The sequence below is a fragment of the Patagioenas fasciata genome, chromosome 1, assembly GCF_037038585.1.
Source record: "Patagioenas fasciata isolate bPatFas1 chromosome 1, bPatFas1.hap1, whole genome shotgun sequence".
Classification (NCBI taxonomy): domain Eukaryota; kingdom Metazoa; phylum Chordata; class Aves; order Columbiformes; family Columbidae; genus Patagioenas; species Patagioenas fasciata.
In genome coordinates, this window is record NC_092520.1 from 62,558,386 (window position 1) to 62,576,209 (window position 17,824).

At 40.3% G+C, this 17,824-nt stretch overlaps 1 protein-coding gene across 2 annotated transcripts in view; it reads right to left on the reverse strand.

The window, feature by feature from the left end:
* Nucleotides 1-17,824, reverse strand: part of COL4A1 (collagen type IV alpha 1 chain) — a 131,198-nt gene that overhangs the window by 21,034 nt on the left and 92,340 nt on the right. For both annotated transcript variants that reach the window (XM_071807305.1, XM_065829657.2), the window contains exons 24-41: nucleotides 17,236-17,306; nucleotides 13,746-13,937; nucleotides 12,746-12,914; nucleotides 12,315-12,407; nucleotides 12,123-12,227; nucleotides 10,579-10,676; nucleotides 10,139-10,289; nucleotides 9,684-9,797; nucleotides 9,103-9,270; nucleotides 8,467-8,556; nucleotides 7,708-7,860; nucleotides 5,062-5,160; nucleotides 4,884-4,973; nucleotides 3,876-4,015; nucleotides 2,861-2,987; nucleotides 2,676-2,756; nucleotides 1,827-1,925; nucleotides 1,260-1,310 (exon numbers count right to left, since the gene is read on the reverse strand). In XM_071807305.1, coding sequence (XP_071663406.1) covers nucleotides 1,260-1,310; nucleotides 1,827-1,925; nucleotides 2,676-2,756; nucleotides 2,861-2,987; nucleotides 3,876-4,015; nucleotides 4,884-4,973; nucleotides 5,062-5,160; nucleotides 7,708-7,860; nucleotides 8,467-8,556; nucleotides 9,103-9,270; nucleotides 9,684-9,797; nucleotides 10,139-10,289; nucleotides 10,579-10,676; nucleotides 12,123-12,227; nucleotides 12,315-12,407; nucleotides 12,746-12,914; nucleotides 13,746-13,937; nucleotides 17,236-17,306 — 2,091 coding nt within the window. The remainder of the gene's footprint in view (nucleotides 1-1,259; nucleotides 1,311-1,826; nucleotides 1,926-2,675; nucleotides 2,757-2,860; nucleotides 2,988-3,875; nucleotides 4,016-4,883; nucleotides 4,974-5,061; nucleotides 5,161-7,707; nucleotides 7,861-8,466; nucleotides 8,557-9,102; nucleotides 9,271-9,683; nucleotides 9,798-10,138; nucleotides 10,290-10,578; nucleotides 10,677-12,122; nucleotides 12,228-12,314; nucleotides 12,408-12,745; nucleotides 12,915-13,745; nucleotides 13,938-17,235; nucleotides 17,307-17,824) is intronic.

Below are 17,824 nucleotides of genomic sequence, written 5' to 3' on the forward strand. Positions count from 1 at the left end.
TATAGGTTAGCTGGTATAAGTACAATAATAAGAGAAATAAAATTTATAAAGGACACTATCACTAGCTGGTTGCCTAACACTGAACAGGGTCTTTAAATCTTGGAGTCGTTTTTTTAGAACTACAATATATTTGGAACACAAATGATGTCAATTGGATATCTATTTACTCTAAAACCAGTTATTTTAAAATAAGCTGTGCTGACAAAATGAGATCGGTGAGGGGAGAAAAGTGCTCTCACAATCTAGCATTCTACATGCCTTACTGAGTTATGATTAGAAAATTTGCTTATTAAAATAAGTTCTTTAATATTAGGGCTTTTCTAGAATGAATGAGTGAGGAAGAGCATTAATATTTCAGGCTATATAAGTTCTTCAAAATCTGTCATGTCATGCTAATTTCATAGATGGACTAGCTGAATCTTTTTTGTTTTCTAGGTTCTTAAAATTGAAAATCTTTTAATTGTACACAATTTCCTTCAGCAGCAGCAGTTTGATATTTCTTCACTACTGTATCTATTGCAGTCTAGTGTCTGGGACATATAAAAAGGAGCATGGTGCAATACAGACACCCTGACTCAAGCCAATCAAGCCATTCTCACAGCACAGTGTAGTGATACACTTTGCAAAGACCACAAGTGGTCTTGAAATTGTGACAGCTGGGTGCCTGTACCCAAGCTAATAAGTCCTGAGTCCCGGTAATAACAATTTTCAGTAAGATCTCATCAGGTCTCTGCTATCTTCTGCATGTCTGCACCATGCTCCTGTGCATAGCTTAGACATGCTCTACTGAGCTATAGAGAATAACTATTTTAGCAATGAATAAAATTGCATCTGGGCTGCACAAAAGACTCATGTAAAAAAATTACTGCAGTATCCTGGCCACAAAACTACTATCTTTAGGTGTCTGGTGCACAGAGCCTCACTAGACTTTGATTCTTGAAATATTAGTAGGAAAACAGAAATATTTGGAGTCAAAAGCACAGCACACAAATACGGGAGTTATTTATATTACCTCATCACAGCACAGCTTGCAGTAAATTCCACGCTATGAATAATTACCTATTTTAGGGCATATCTAACTCATGTCCAAGATGTTGCCACTGTAACAGAAATTAGTATTTGAGCCTCTCAGAGTTTCTGCCTGCTCTGAAAAGGCCAAGCATGTAAAAGAAGGAAGCAGAAAGTATGTCTGAATTACAGGATTATGTTTATATTATGTTGGGAGGGAGGTTTGTCGCTTGTTTAAAGAAGTGTTTTACCTTTATCTCCCTTTGCACCGGGAAATCCTGGAAGCCCTCTACCAGGAAGACCTGTAATGCAGAGGTAGTAAAAAATCAGAAGACGGGACAACAATTAAATTTAAGCTGTAATGAACAAAACTTTATTAAGCAAATATAAAATCTAAACAAATGATTTATGCACAATTTCTTCAGGGCACAGACTGTCTTTGTTGTGTATTAGTATTGTATCTAGCACAATGCGTCCTGTATGACTGAAAACACTACCCTAAGGCAAGCCCACTCCATTATTTCACAGCTAAGCTGCAGATTGAAATTAATTCCAAAACATGTCAATTCTTTAAAGTATTGCCAGCTTTTGTGAAAGAAATTCTTTCAAGAGTACACTGATTCAACACAGTTGCTCATCTAAATGATCAGCTTTACATTGATGATATTCAGTAGCCTGCACAACACCACACTAAATTTAATTTCTAAAGTTCCATCCCAAGTACCTCAAACCCAGCACACCCCTCTACCAGCTACTCTTGTATTCCCTGCCTCTGTGCATTTTGGTACCCCATAAACTTAACATGACAGTCACAGTACCTTGTTCACCCTTTGCACCAGCTGCACCTGGAATCCCATCATAACCTGGTTCACCTTTCTGTCCAATGGAACCAGCAGGACCAGGAATGCCAGGTTCACCTGAAAAATCATTGCCATTTTCATTTCAGCGATGAGTCATCAGACATTTTTTAATACATTATTTTCCTCCAAAGAAAATGGTAATTTATTATTTTGCTCCCACAGAGACCAAGAAGATACTTGCATGATGACTTCAGTGTGACTTTTCTCTGAGGTTACTTCTGAATTAAATCAGGGTGAGACAGGGCTCAAGTATTACAGATTTTGACATAGTTAATTATCATGAATCTCAGCGAGTTTAGAGTGCAGGAACTCCAGTAAAGACTTGTGAATAGCACAGACCATTGTTCAAAGAGATGATACATCCTGCAGCCAGTAAGTAAACTAAGAACACAAGGCTCCAAGTTCAAAGAAGTTGTTGTAACAGCAATGGACTTGCCCTCCTCCCTATTCTATTTCCTATCCAACATCTGTGTAATTATGCCAATGTGGTGATTCAGGTTTGGGCCCAGGGAACAACTTGATGTTTTTTAAATGAACTCAGAAACAACAGAACTAATGGCCACAGCAACAGCCAGTCTTGTGGAAGGTGGTAAGATCTCTCCCACAAACAGTGTGAAAGAAGTACTAGCCCCACTCTACTCTGACTTAGATTTACCTGGGTAACAGGTCGGTATTTTTTGGCTTATGAAATGAAATATATGAGACAAAAACAAATGCAGAACACCACAGTATTTGGTTTAGCCGCTGCCTGGAGGTGAACAATACTTTAAGCACCATAGGATTTGGTTCTTTGTGTTTCTTTTCTACCTGGTTCTCCTTTTAAGCCTGGAATGCCACTTAAGCCAGGAAGTCCTTTTTCACCCTTTTCTCCATGGCGGCCGGGGCTCCCTAAAGAAAGGAAGAAGACATGAGTGTACATGACAGACATCTGGTACAAGTTTCTCATTAATTTTTCACAGCAATTTCTGATTTATTAAGGTATAAACACTTACCTGGAAATCCTGCCATGCCAGGGGATCCTTTGGGGCCTGGGGCACCCGGCATTCCAGGAATTCCTATACTACCCTTTTCACCCTTATCTCCAGCCAAGCCTGGACTACCTGTTCTTCCTGGTTCTCCCTAGAAGAAGCAGCACATGTAAAATCCACACATTAATTCTGAAACAACTTTTTCTCTTTGCAATAGTAGATGACACCCCTCTTATACATCAGGCTTATAAAGCATTTCATTCTTTTTCCATTTATAAACCAAGTAATTTAGGATTAAATTTCGCATTACATTTCACTATCAGAATTATTGACTTTTGTAGCAATTGCTTAATACCAATATATGAAAATTAGTAGTTTTCTATGCAATTTTATGATGGGTTTTACAAAGTCTTTTCAAAATTAGCCTCTTAACTTACTTATTACACTTAATCATCTTCAAAAAAATCTTTTTTAAGTCTTAAGCAAGTTTGCTACCAGATTAGCAAGTTTTATTTTTAAAATTTTTACTTATAAATTCATGATCAGTCATTGTATTGCTAGGAAAAGGAATGTGAAACAAATGAGAATCTTATTAGAATACTATTTGAGATAACTTCACAGACAGCATTAATACAGTTCTCTTTTCAGTAATATCTGAGCGTTTCGTAGGTTTTTTTCAGCTTCCCGGTATCGTTGTAAAAGTACAGAAACACTATTTCAGTGTGATATTTTGCTCTGTTTGTAAGAAACCCTTTTCACTTTATTTACTTGGTATTTTTATTCTTCTCCTCCCCCCACATTCCTTGCACTGTAAATTAGCCTATTCTGAAGAGAAAGAATAAATAAGAACCCTGGAGACAATGGTCCCATCAAACAGAATGCATCTAAACCTGTGCATATGTGCACCTTTCAAGCTTCTCATCAGGTATTTAAATGAGCATAACAGAAAATACAACAAAATAGCTTAAAGGCCAACAGCATCTTTTTAAATGAGGTACTTGATAGAGACAGAAAATTAAATCTTTAGGGGTGTAAATACCTTCTCACCAGGAGACCCTGGAAAGCCAATTCCAGGAAAACCTGGTGCTCCTTTGTCTCCTTTTTCACCTTTTTGCCCAGGGAACCCTGGTGTGCCTGGTGAACCTGGTACTCCTGGGAGACCCTTTTCTCCAGGTGTTCCTAGTAAGAAAAGGGGAATAAATGGGTGTATCAGAACTAGTGGCACCCTAGCAGTGCCGACAATGACTTATCAGTGTTGCCTTAGCTATTCAGGGCTAGAAAAGCAATGTAACTCACTAAACCAGTTGGTAAATTAACTTTTGAAATTCCCTCTCTAAATGGGACTTTTTATGTGAAGATAGGCTCTCCTCCGGAAGAAGGTCATAATCTTAGATTCAGACTAAACAGAGCTCTTGTTAAAAATATGACTTGAATAAAATTTTACGTGGATTTGAATAATTTCTAACAGGACCACAGTGACAAAGAGACTCTGCTGTAACAAACTCTCCTGTCCCCGTTTACCATTTCAGTCTTTCACCTTTGATTTCTGTAATACTCCAGACACAAGGCCATCTGAGTGGCGACAAAGTTTCCGTGTTGAGATACAGGTTCCATTCTGTTCTTTACCAATCCCCTTGGCAACAACAATCCCCTCCACTACGGTTTGTAATTAACATGCAGTACACAACAACTCACCAAATATTTTAGAAGGGGGAAAACGCACAAGAAGCTTAATGCAGTTCACATACTAGCAGAGACACAGACAGACTAACAAGTATCGCTTGAACAACTGCCCTGCGTGCAACAAATACACTAATCCTACACATCCAGCTAGAGAAACTGCATGTAGAAACTTAGGAAATCATCCCATTATTTGTATATCACAATAGGATTCAGAAAGCAATGTCCCAAAAGCCTGAAGTTCAGACATTGCAAATAGTACAACCGTTTAGTAGATCTACATGAACAAATATTTCATACAGCTCTCTCATAATGTTCTATAATAACTTGAAGAAAACAATAATAAGACATTCCCAGCAATCAGTACCTGGCAAACCCATTTCACCAACTGATCCTTTTTGTCCTGGAAGTCCTGGATCCCCTGGGTACCCTGGGGGGCCCTGATCACCTTTTGGTCCTACAGACAGCAGAGAAATTAAGAGTCCTTTAGTTAATGTGTTTTAAACCGGCATGTGAACAGTCTCTGTTGTTACCTTCAGACATACCTGGATGTCCTGGAGTACCAGGTTCACCATCCTTCCCTGGAATTCCTGGGTCTCCATATTCCCCTTGTAACCCTTTTTCTCCTGTTGCTCCGTGGTCCCCTGGATACAAAGAAAACAAACACAGCAAGACCAGTTTTATCAAAATTTTACTATAATGCCACGTAATAATCTTTCTAGTTCATTTTTGATCACTGTTGCTTCTCTGCTGAACATGGAAATGGCTGAATTCAAGCTTCATATGTTGTACAGTAGAGTGACGCTTGAGTAAAACACAACTGTCCAGTTACTAAACCAGTGCTGAGGAAAGGCTGCAAACTATTATAATTTTACAGATGTCTGTGCAAATTACAAGGCAAGTTATATCTTTAAAAGAAATTGCAAGTGAACATGTGTTTGCGTTAGATTTATGAGTTACTTCAGAAGTGCCAAACAACATCAGGTGTTAACAGAAATGACTGATTTGTTCACAACCAGAAATTTGCTATTTCCCCAGTCCTATCTGATGTTAAAGCACCCTCATCAGTCCATAAGGCTCCACATCTTCTTCTGTGGTGTGCTTCTTCTCCAGCCTTAAGGTCTAAGCTTTTTGGACATAACCCTTTGTGTTAGTTTTGCATATACATGCAGGACAATAGGTTACTGAAGACAGCTTTCTGAATATTTTTAAGTAAGCGGATTTTATTAAAAACATCCCAAGGTGTCCAAAACCAATTTTCTTCATTCTCTGCTGGTACTATCTTTGTGTTGAAGAGGATGAGATGGACAAAATAAGAGCACCGATTGGCAGGCTGTAGTCTGTTTGGAACCTGCCCTTCCAGGCTGTGTGAGGCAGGCCAATGGGTAGACTGTGAGGAGTCAGGAAAGGGTAGAGTACACAAGTTTGCAAGAGTGCATTTTAAGTGCTAGAGAGTTGATAGAGTCAGAAATCAAAGAAATTAACCATTTTAATTTCTCAGCAAAGGCTTCTTTATATGCATGTAAGCAGGATGGCTACTTGGATTTCTGGAAAGGAAATTATCCATCAGTCAACCTACAGACCAATAGTAGATAGGAAAATAGTGAAAAACAACCTATGTGGATTTGTTTTGAGGCTTTTCATATCATCATATCTATTAAGATCAGAAACAAATGAGAAAAATTAATCTAGATGAAATCTTTATAGGCTGTGAGCCTCATCAAACACAAGATGCGCTCCACCTTTTATCGTGCCCTGCCTCGAAGTCCCTGGATGTCTAAGCCGGGAGGCACGGCCTATCCACAGGCCCAGCTTTCTCTGAGACCCAACCAAGACACATGAGCCCAGGTGTCATTCTGACAAGTAGTCAGGATGTGGAGATAAGATTGGGAACTCCCCTCTTCCCACAGTTCAAATATAACTTAGTATAGTTATTGGTGATTCACTGCCAAACTGGAAAGGAGTCTCAAGTGCTCTGTCCTGAGCCCAACAGAGAACATGCTGATGAAATCTACAGATAACACTAAACTGGAAGGATGTAAAAAGAGGACAGGATTAGACTGCAGAAGGACTTTGAAAAGTAAAGGTTGAACGTCAACATCCTGAAATTCAAAAGCAGTCCAGAAATAAAGGACTAAGGATTATAGGCAATCATAGAGTCGGCTGCTGTTTCAGGAAAGGGAAATTTCATTCTTGCAGGGCCTGAGTTGAAACACTTCACTTGTTTCAGCAAAGTGCACTCTAACAAGGATGCAACCACATAGGGGAGAAGTCAGAAAGGGTAACAAGAATTATAATTATTTCAGAAAAGATGATTTACAATGAAAGGCTGAAGGATATGGTTGAGTGAAATGGAAGACCACATGATCTCAGTAGCTCCTTTCTAAGCCCTACACTTCTATTTTAAGTAAAACAGTTATAATTTATTTAAAAACTCTCACAGGAATTTAAAATAAAAAGTAAATTATAATTTAAAAAAGGACAAGGAATTAAAATACATAAAACATACACTATTTTTTAAAAATAAAAACAGGAGAGAGAATGATCGTAAATCAATTTTCATGTAGCACTAAAAATAAAAATCCAATAATGCATTGTCTAAAAAATCTAATATCTCTACCACCATTAAGCTTCTAAATAGAAAGTCGATTGCCTTTCTCCTGCATATTTGCAGATGTTTCTAAACTGACATAAATTGATCTTTTGGTTATCAGTGGCATACACGTGTGTCATTCCTGAAAATTCTTCAGGTCACAAAGAAACGTGTGCCAAAAAAGGCCTTTTTTCTCTTACAATATCAGTTGGCCTTCATGGCCTCAACAGTGTTTCCACTTTATGTTTTACATGAAAGACAGTTTTTCTCTTCTGGCAAGCTCTAGTTTCTACTTTTGATTTTTTTTTTTTTTTTTGTGTATTTTGAGACAGTCTTCTGATAAAAGAGGAAAAATGGATTTTTGTAAGGACAAACTGAACTTCTTCCATCCAAACAAAACCCTTTCTCCCTGTGGTTAATCTTTGTTTCTCTGCAGTTGAAAGCTATTGGAAAAACATCTGCATTTGCTGTGTGAAATTATTTCATCTTATTTTAGAAACTGTTATCTAAAACTAAGATACAGCTGGACCCAAGGCATTGCTGCTGAACAGTATAGGAGTGTTAATTACACTTGTTCACAGTTAGAGACTAAAGTTACCTTTTTCTCCTTGATCTCCCTTTTGGCCTTTGAGACTAACCATGTCCATGTTGTCCATCGTTCCAGGTTTTCCTGGGAGACCGGCTTCACCTTTATCTCCTTTGACACCAGGATCACCTTGTGGTCCAACTACACCTTTGAAACCTTGGCTACCTATAAAGGAATAGCACAGGATACTACACTGCCACATAAAACTTCACAAAAATATTTAGTAGACAACAACAAATGAAATTAGCTATTTATCCAAATTTTGAGCACTGAATACCATGCTCTGGAATATCTCATTTATCTCATATGAAGTTTTTTTTATCATGACTTCACAATACTTCTGTCAAAAAAGCTGACATATTTTTCCAACTTCACAGCCATTAATTTTAGTCTCTCAAAACAACTGGGATAAGAGTTTGGCAGTAATACAGGGCATTATTTGAAGGATTTAATTAAAAACTTTCTGCTGGCTTTTTATAATTTCAAACACAGCATTTTTCTTGGAGTAATACCTATAGCATTTCACACCTAGAAAACCCTTACATTGCTGAAGAACAGATCAAAAATCCTGGATCAGTGCCCAAATACATGACTGTTTCTAGGATATGGCTTTCCAAATTTCACCATTTCTAACTTACGGGGAAGTTATTTGATATAAAACACTCCTTAGGCCAAGCATACTCCTTATATTTGGTCATTTCCAGACTTGTCTTCTGTCAGGAAAAAAAAGGTAGATTTTACAATTTTCATTTTGAGAAAAATCTTTCTTACCTTTTTCACCAGGCAACCCTCGATCTCCAACTGGCCCAGGAGTTCCTGGCAACCCAGGAGTTCCCATAACTCCCATTTCTCCTTTGGCTCCTGAAACCAAAGTGAAAGAGTAAATAACAGAAATAAAGCAAGCAGAACAACAAATTGAATTATTTACTCCCTATCATATTAGGAATTGCACTACTTAAGGAAAAATGGGACAAAGAAGATGATTAATCTAAAATAGCCTGACAGAGAAAACAACAGCAAAAACAGTGTTACAAAAACCAGAATAAAACACAGTTTATAATGGGTTTTTGACAGATTCTTTAAACTTCCTATTATAGTAAATAATGCTGTGATTAATAAAGGCATTACTAAAACCACATTCTGTCACTGAAACTTCACAGAATAACCCCCTTCCGTTATTATAGGCTGAAGGCTGGTTCCTGCAAGCTGCTGGATTTGATCCACCAAAGGACTTGAGCAGCAGTTCACTTACACGTGCACAGAGCGGCTTTACTGACATCAGCCCGTGTGTTGTCGCAAGCCTGGGCTCTTTGATGGATCAGTTCCTGACCCAGCGCAAGATCACGCCACCACAACTCAATAAAACAGTTGTCAAAGGTACTGGTTTCTGAGGGAAAAGCTGTTTACCTGCCGATCCTTTCAGTCCAACGTCCCCCTGTGGACCCGGTAGGCCAGGTAACCCCACAGACCCTGGTACTCCGGGCTGGCCCTGGCTACCTTTATCCCCTTTTGGTCCTGGCATATCTAGACCTGGGATACCAGGGAAGCCCCTTTCTCCTTTTATTCCAGGAAATCCTAGGGAAAACAAGAGATACAAAATTAGTCCTTAATGTAACCTGGGGAACACCATTAACAAGAATACCGGATAACATCCACCCGCGGTTCAGAAATTACATGGCAGGAAGAACGAAGACTCAAAGCCAGAGAGTAGAAATAGTCCTAATTTTCTAAGTGAGTCTTTGATCTTGTATATGTTACCCACCGATGACCTGAGGAGACCAAACAAAATGGCAGGTTCTTCTCAGGAGGCCTCACCTGTGTTTTGGAGCAGACGGAGGAACCCGCCAAATATGCCCCCCCCCACTCCATGCACCCTCACTGACCTCACACTGCGAAACATCTCACAAGTAATGCTTTTAACAATGTCAATATCCGTTTATGCCAAAATCCTGCTCCTAAGCGCTGTCACGGGTGTCTGTTCCTCTCACCTGGTGGTCCTTGGGGTCCCGGCTGCCCGGTGGGTCCTGGTGATCCCTGGGGGCCCAGCCCTGGCGCACCTGGGGGGCCCTGCAAGCCTTGCAGTCCTGGGAGACCAGGGTCGCCTGCGGGGAGACAGAGATACAGACTGAGCTTCCTTCCATGTTGTTTGAGATCTTGTTTGCTGAAGACGTTAGACAAGGTGCTTTGAGAGCACTTGGCCAACAAGACCTTGTTTCAGCCTCTAAAACCTCCTGCCTCGGCTCAGAGGAAGGGCTGCTCCTCACTGCCAGCATTTGCTGTTGCTGGTTGGCAGGAGAAAACAAGGGAAAGGAAAAAGGGCAACACCCTGAGATATCGGTAGGATATCACAGTGGTGAATATGTTTTTTTTACTCTGTCTATGGGGGAGGGACTTCAAAAAAAAGAAATAGAAATACGGAGCTGTATTTTTCTGGAGACGTTACCTCTGAATCCTTGCTGCCCAGGTATGCCTGGGAAGCCTTGCTCGCCACGTAAGCCAGGCAGTCCTGGACTCCCCTTTTCTCCAGGGATGCCAGCTGGGCCTGGGGGGCCTGGCAACCCCTTTGGGCCAGGGAGACCCACACCAGGTTCACCCTAGCCAAAGAAACACAACCGATCAACACATCAAAACCAAGAATTAATTCACTGACTGTATTTGAATTACACAGAGCACTATACTGACTTCAGGGGAGAGCTGTAAGCTCTTTTGTATTCATGTTAAATCTTCACCCATTACTTTGTTTCTTTGTGTGCATAGTGGGAAACATAAGACGAAGGACAGTTTGGTCAACATTCTTCTTTTTTTTTTTAAGAGCAGGATCATTTCACACATTCTTGTTAACATGGGTAGTTACAGATAACCATGTCAGTAGTTGACACCTACTTTTTGACCTTGTAAACCTGGTACACCTGGCAAACCATCCAGGCCAGGGGTTCCTGGAGTTCCCGGCAGACCAGGTGAGCCAGGCTGACCTTGGAAACCTGTAAAACAAAACAAAATTCACATCATTACTGTCTCTGCCTGTAAACGTCCTCTGCTGTTTCTTCAAGTCTCTAACTGAACTATTCACATCCTCACAGGGACATGTTTAAAAAGCTCTGTGTAGTCTTCTATGCCAAACTTCTAGGGATGCCAGCACCCAAATGCCTCACCACAGTTTCAAATGCTGAGCTTCCTGCAGCATTTGGCTTCTCACGAGAGACAACAACCCAGAAGAAACAAATGCTGAGTGTCTCCTCTTGAATTAATAGCTTGTGGGTTCATGTAATTGAGAAACATCCTGTCTGCAAAACTGGGTTCCCAAAGACTTCTTCAGAAAAGGCAGCTTAATGTGCGAGGCATCAGACTGAGGGTTATACAACCAAATCCACCTGTGAATCAACACCTTTTGTTCAGTATATGCCGTCTGACATGTCCTACACATTCCACTGTGCACACAGAAGATTTCTATGCCACAGTTGGCCCATGCACTGCACCTTGGGAAGAAAGGTAGGAATACATACAACATTCTGCAAACCACTTAAAGATAGCACTCACTCAGCACCAGCACACTAAATTAAGATAAAGTTCCTCTCCCAGGCAAAGGTCTTAGGGAGCGAGAAATCCAGCTTTTAGGCTAAACCCCAGGAAAATCATTGGGCAGAGATGAATTCAAGGAAGGGCCCTTGAAAGAAACTTATTTGATATGTCATTCCTTTCTTGCTAGCATCAAACAGATTACAGCAACCCCTTTCTAGATGCAAGAGACCTCTTCTGTTCAGGTTCATCACATGCCAGTCTCAAAGGAACCAGAGGTGGTCACAGGTAAAGATTTACCCTTTCTCCTTATTAAGTCTTTCTTTCTGACCTTCCCAGTTCATTGGGGTGTGGAAGCATAAGAAATGAAATAATAATGAAGACACACAAGAATTCTGGCGATCGAGGTGGCTGCTGAAAGACCAGCCATCCAGTTCTAAATGAATAGCAGCGTTGTGAAATACATCTCCCACAAATCCAAAACTAGAATATGAACATTTAGACTCCCTCTAAGCTATGTTCATACCTTGACAATGGCCATGCAGGGAAGACTAAACTTGTGCTGAGTAAGCTGGTATTCTAAGAAAACCATTCTCAGCTGCCTGGGACACCGCAGAGCTGCTAGCTCTGGCCCAAAAATGTTATGTCAGCATGTTTTTTTACCAACCACACACAGTGCTTCATCTCCCAGAAAGTCATCTCATCTCTCAACAACCTTGATTGCTGTACTGTACTTATATTCTGGAAGTAGCTCTGACACTATATCTGCACCACATCACTGCACAAAGCAAGTGTGTATTGGAAGTGTTGGTTGTGGTGCTTGGGAACTTCCGCATGGGAGGTTCTTCAGCTGCACCGCACAAATGTCACGCAATCGTGGCTCCATCCACACTTCAGTTACACCAGCTTACCTTTGGGTCCTGGAGGTCCAGGGAACCCTATACCTGGCTGCCCAACAGCACCTTTTTCTCCAGGTAGGCCGGGTCTACCTGGAATCCCAGGATACCCTTTGTCACCTTTGCAAGTGAAAACAAAATAAATGTTAGCATTCTGGGGAACAGAGCCATTATGATCATCAGATAAAGATTAACAGGCTACCGTACCTTGGGGTCCAGGGAAACCAGGTGGCCCAGGAAGGCCATCCGCCCCAGGAGGTCCAGGGAGTGGTACAGTTCGTCCTGCTTCACCCTTTGCTCCTGTGAATGTAAACATGTACTAAGTACAGGAAGCAATGAAATTACAAAAGGGCATCTCATCCAGCAATATTAGTCTATCCATACCATTACAACTGACTTATTATGAAGTTTTTTCATGGAAGATTCATAGAAAACTAGGATGAACTCCATTTAGGATGAACCTAAACCATCCCATTTGGTCTAACAAACTCTTCAAGAAAACTTGCAATTTTACTGCTGAAAGCAAACACTTATTTAAATTAGGAAGTCTTTTTATTTAAATTTTAAATTCCAGTGATCCTCTTAAGCTGTACCACTTAAAGGGCATTTTTTTTTTCTAAAGCATACTATAGCATTACCTGGAAGGCCTGGTAAACCTGGGGTTCCAGCAAAGCCTCTGTCTCCTTTGTCACCAGGTAAACCTGCAGTGCCTATCCCAGGAGGGCCAGGAAAACCTCTTTCACCACGTACTCCAGGGAATCCAGGTTGGCCAGGGGGACCACGTTCTCCTTTCAAGCCAGCTGTACCCTAATTTTTGGAAAGTATAAGTGTACTTCTTGCCCGATTGGCAAGACAGAACACATAATCTTCACTCTTTGAAAATATTGTAACTTGGATTTAGCACAGATATCTGTAATGCTGAAGAAAGTGGAATTTTTATTACCAAGTTCAATGGAAATAGAACTGGGTTCCACATGGAATAGCCCATGGAAATCTTAGCGTACAATGCAGCTAACTGGACCATGTAGGCTGTGTTCCCAGTGGTTGCTCTGGGAGCAGATGTGAGCACCACATTAACTCCACATCCATATCAGCTGAACTCTCTGTCAGTGAAAACTCTGAAGCATTAGTTTCCATGAGAAGAGATGTATGCTAGAACAGAGTTGAATCTTGTCTTAACAATCTCTACTTGGATAACTGCATTCCTTCAATCACCTCCAGACATCAGGTAAGTCATCCATGCCAGTTCTCACTATCAAGCTGTGAGAGGGGGAGAAAGGAGCAGAACTACTGTCCATGCTCACAACTTTGTAGGTCAAGTAACCTTGCTCTATAGTCCTGAATGCTGACTAGTTGAGTCAGATTGTTTATCTGCATGAAATGTAAAAAAAAAAGGGTCAAAATATAACTCTGAAATAGTCTTCTCACTAGTTCCAGGGAAACTGGAGTCTTCCTCTGAGGAAGAATAAACTACTCAAGGTAAGGACAAAATGTGGAACAATGAATGAGGCCAATGAACAAAAGCATTCATAAGGGCATAAAAGCATGTGAATTCTCATCTGAAAGGCAGAATGTATAGGACAGTATGCAAACATAAATAAATACACAGTAGGACAATATATAAAGAAATACACATACCGATGCTCCTTTTGGACCCTGGAGACCTGGCAATCCATCTTTCCCTGGTCTGCCTTCTCTTCCAGGAGTACCTGGTTGTCCTGGGAAACCAGGATCTCCCTTTTCACCTTTCAGGATAGAGTCATAAGAAAAATCTCCTGGTTCTCCTTTTGCCCCAGGGCTGCCCATAAGTCCTGGAGTGCCGGGGGGCCCCTGAAATTGCATAAATTCAGATGTCATCAGTTGCCCTAGCAACCCTTCAACTGATACAAAAGGAAACAAATCTTCAGAAGTAAAAGAACAGGCTCAAATAAGTAAAACATTAAGTTTATTATGGAGGAGGTCAAATGAGAATATTTTCCAGGACACAGCACTGTGAATAAGGAATTAATGCAAATCTTATCTTGACCATTTGGTCATTTAGCATATCACAGGTATATAATTTGAGATGGCACATATAAATTTACACCACTTACACAAGAACTGCAGACCATGACAACAAAAAACTACTGTGAATTTTCAGTAGACTACCCCCTGGATTTCAGTTGCACCTATTTATACAAAATCAGCATCAAGGAAAATGAGGCTTTTTAAAAATGCATTTTCAGAGTTAAAGTGTCTGCCCTAACCTTTAAATGCTGAATTCTGTGGCACTGTGGAACCTATTTCCCTGATGCAAATGCAACAAAAGTATCTCTACATTTCCATGATAATTTACAATACCAGCAGAATAATACTAGTACAGGAAAATAACACTCTTCCAGTATGCAAAAACAAACTCAGCCAAATTTACAGGTTTAAATTGCTTATATAAGCCCCACCCTTTATTTTCTTTCTTTCAAAACCTTTTACATCAACTATAATATTGAATATGTAGATTGTCTACAAAACTAAATTATCTTATGCAAAACACAAATGTTATCTGCACAAGAGCTAAGGCTAATTGAAGGCTGAAAGCTTCGCCTTGGGTAGTTTATTTCCGACATTTGGCTGATGCAAATACATGTTTCCATTCATTACTAACTGTCCTGGTTTTGTTAAAAAACAAGTTTCTCTTTTAGTGAATTTGCCTGTCAGCTAAAGCTTTCATATTAGCTGCATTTTCCTGGAGAACCAGATACATGTTTTGGTAAACCTAGCAATGGAATGCAAATTTATTGATAAGGACAGATTCACATCTCGCAAGAGGGGCAACGAGAAACAGGTGACCAAGAACCTGACCGATTGTGTATAACATTCCATTCACGGGAATACTTCATATAAATGTGGGAGATCACGAAGATTTCGTCCCTTTTCTCCCTTCTTCTTCTGCTTAGGCCGACATTAGAAGAGGACCTTGCTAGTCGTCCCTGCGTACTGAGGCCTAGTGACAGACTGAATCCAGCTCCAGTTGGCTGCAGAGTCCAATCCAGGACTTTGGGTACTGGCTCTGCAGTTGCTGAGACTTTCAAGATTGGTTTTGCATATTTTGTATTATTTTCTCTATTCTTATTAGTAGCATTAGTAAAACATTTTTAATTTTTCCAACTCTCTTCTCTTTGTCCTTCTTTTCCTCCAGATCGTCTGTCCTTAGTGGGAAGGGGGGAGAGGGAGGGTCAAAAGGGGGAAAGGGGGGAGGAGAGGAGGTGAACAATACATCTGCCAGGGTTTTATTGTCACCCCGCAATTAAAACCCTCGACACTAATGTTCATTTATTTTGTACAATTAACAATCACAGCCAGTTGGTACTATCGGAATACTACATACATGCTCAGAAAGGAGTTCTGTAAGCTATTCTGAGAAGAAATTACCTACCTAATAATAAACCTATATGATTTCCAGAATTTAAATTTTTCCCTACATATTTTCTAGGACTCATATGAACTTTTCTCACAGGAACAGTCTCTCTAATTTCAAGTGAATCAGAGGGTAGCAAAGCACAAACTTCACAGGCAACATTCACTTCTTATGGCTGGTGTCTACCCTCTGCATAAACCTGAACCAGAACATAGCAAAAGGGAATCTTTCCATTAGCTTTGGTGGGCCCTGGATCAGACTGGGATGCTCTGGCATGGCTCCCAACAATGTGAGCTTGCCTCTGTGTAGTTTTTCTAAGCTAAACTATATGCTGGATCACCACCTGGCTGAACTTGGTGGAGCAAAACAAGTTTAGAAGTATTCAGAACAGCAGCCAGTCCTTGTCTGATGAAAGACATGAACAGAACTTCAGAGGCAATAAAAGGAAAATATATAGGTGTGGCAAAACACCTGCTGAGAACAAATTGCAGGCATGAAAAAAGCTGAAATACATTAGGTGTCTTATATTTTTCTCCACTGTTTCTTTCATGGATCCCCTTGGTATTACATTATTACTCAGGGACTGAATTTACTGTCTTATTTTTCATGGTGCAAATAGAGAACAGACTAGCTAACTTTCATTGGCTAAACTCAGGCATCTAGGCTTTATCTATACTCAAGGGAGAGAAATAGATTCCTTGAGTAAGTAATCCATACAGGTGGGTTGGTTTAAATTCTGGAGGTTCCTCTCACTGCTGATGATAGAGTAAGCCTGCCTAACTCCAGTGTGTGTTAGAGCTGGTGCACACGGATGTCACTGAGAAGTTATATTGCCAAAAGTGATCAGCTGAAAGGAGAAAACAGCTTGGGGATAAAGAGGTCTGGGAAGACTCTGACAAACTCAGTCTTCTTACATTAAGAATAGTGTCAAAATCCACGTTATACTACAGGAGCATGTGTGCTAAGGTAGGTCTTGACAACAGTGTACATAGGAACACTCATGTGAACTCTGACAAGATCAAATGCAGTTGTGCTAGTACAGTGGGCATCTAGGAGTAATTTCTGTTACATTTTAGATAAGTGTTATACTTATGGCTGTTCTGCTTCTGATATCTGGCCTTACTCACTGAGAGTCATGTTATGCTGCATCAACGTAGTTTACAAGTGATCATATTATCAGAATACTATCCATTTTCACAGCCTTCCATTATTTTTTCAAAAGTACTAAGCTTTCCTGCTAACTAATTATGTTTTACAGAATATCCTGCACACATTTCGCAAAATTCAGACAAACTGCAGAAGTATGCTGCATGCCAACACGTTAGATTGCTTACACTACACTAGATGGCACTGTCTCTCTCTCAATATATATGTACACAACAGCAAAGAGTTATTGGAATGATTCACAAGGTCAGGGCAGACCTGCATCTGTTTCCTGTAAAATCCTACCTTTTACCCAGCTCCACTGCTTAGCTTGCTCAGCCAGAAGCATGTGTCCTGCTGAGTATGTGGTGGGCAAACACAGAAATACAGCCCATTTCTGACAGCTCTTTTCCCCTCTCATAGCTCAACCACACTGCTTCCTCATTTATTTTGTTATGCTTAGTTCCTGAATTCTAAAGCACTGTGCTCGTCTGTTTTTAAATAGAACTATTACACAACCACACTGATGATTACATAGTTTTTGATCGCATGGCTCATAGGACATGTAGCATTTGGCAAGGCATTACTTACAGGTACCCCTGGAAGACCATCAAGTCCAGGTAAGCCTCTGTCACCCTTGAAACCTGATTGTCCTGGAAAACCTTGTCAGAGAGACAAAAATACAATTCTATATCTTGCATACTTTTGCATATAGCTATGTGAATCCTTTGTGATCCTTCCCAAAGTGTCTCATTCCACCCCAGTTATACCAACAAAATGCTGTTAAAGCCAGTGAAGTTGTCTGGATTCATGTGCTATATGTGTCTGCATTCATCAACTCAGAAGCTGATGATTCATTTGACTTAGGAATGAATTCACCTTACTATTTAGACCTCTCATATAACGACTACAGTCCTGAAACTAACTAAACTGTATTAATTTTTCTTAACCACCACTAAAACAAACATTAGGCATAATATCATAATATCACTGTTTGTACGTGGCACTTTTCTCATGTGGTAGCAGAAAAACAGTAACATTCTTTGGCCACAGAACTGATGGTAGGATTGGGAACGTGTGTATGAGCACTGCCAAGCCTGGGCACATAGGGCAAGTGCTTCCCATGTTATTTTTCACTTTCACAACCTTCTGTTAAAAAATTTGGGTCACAGTTTCCAAA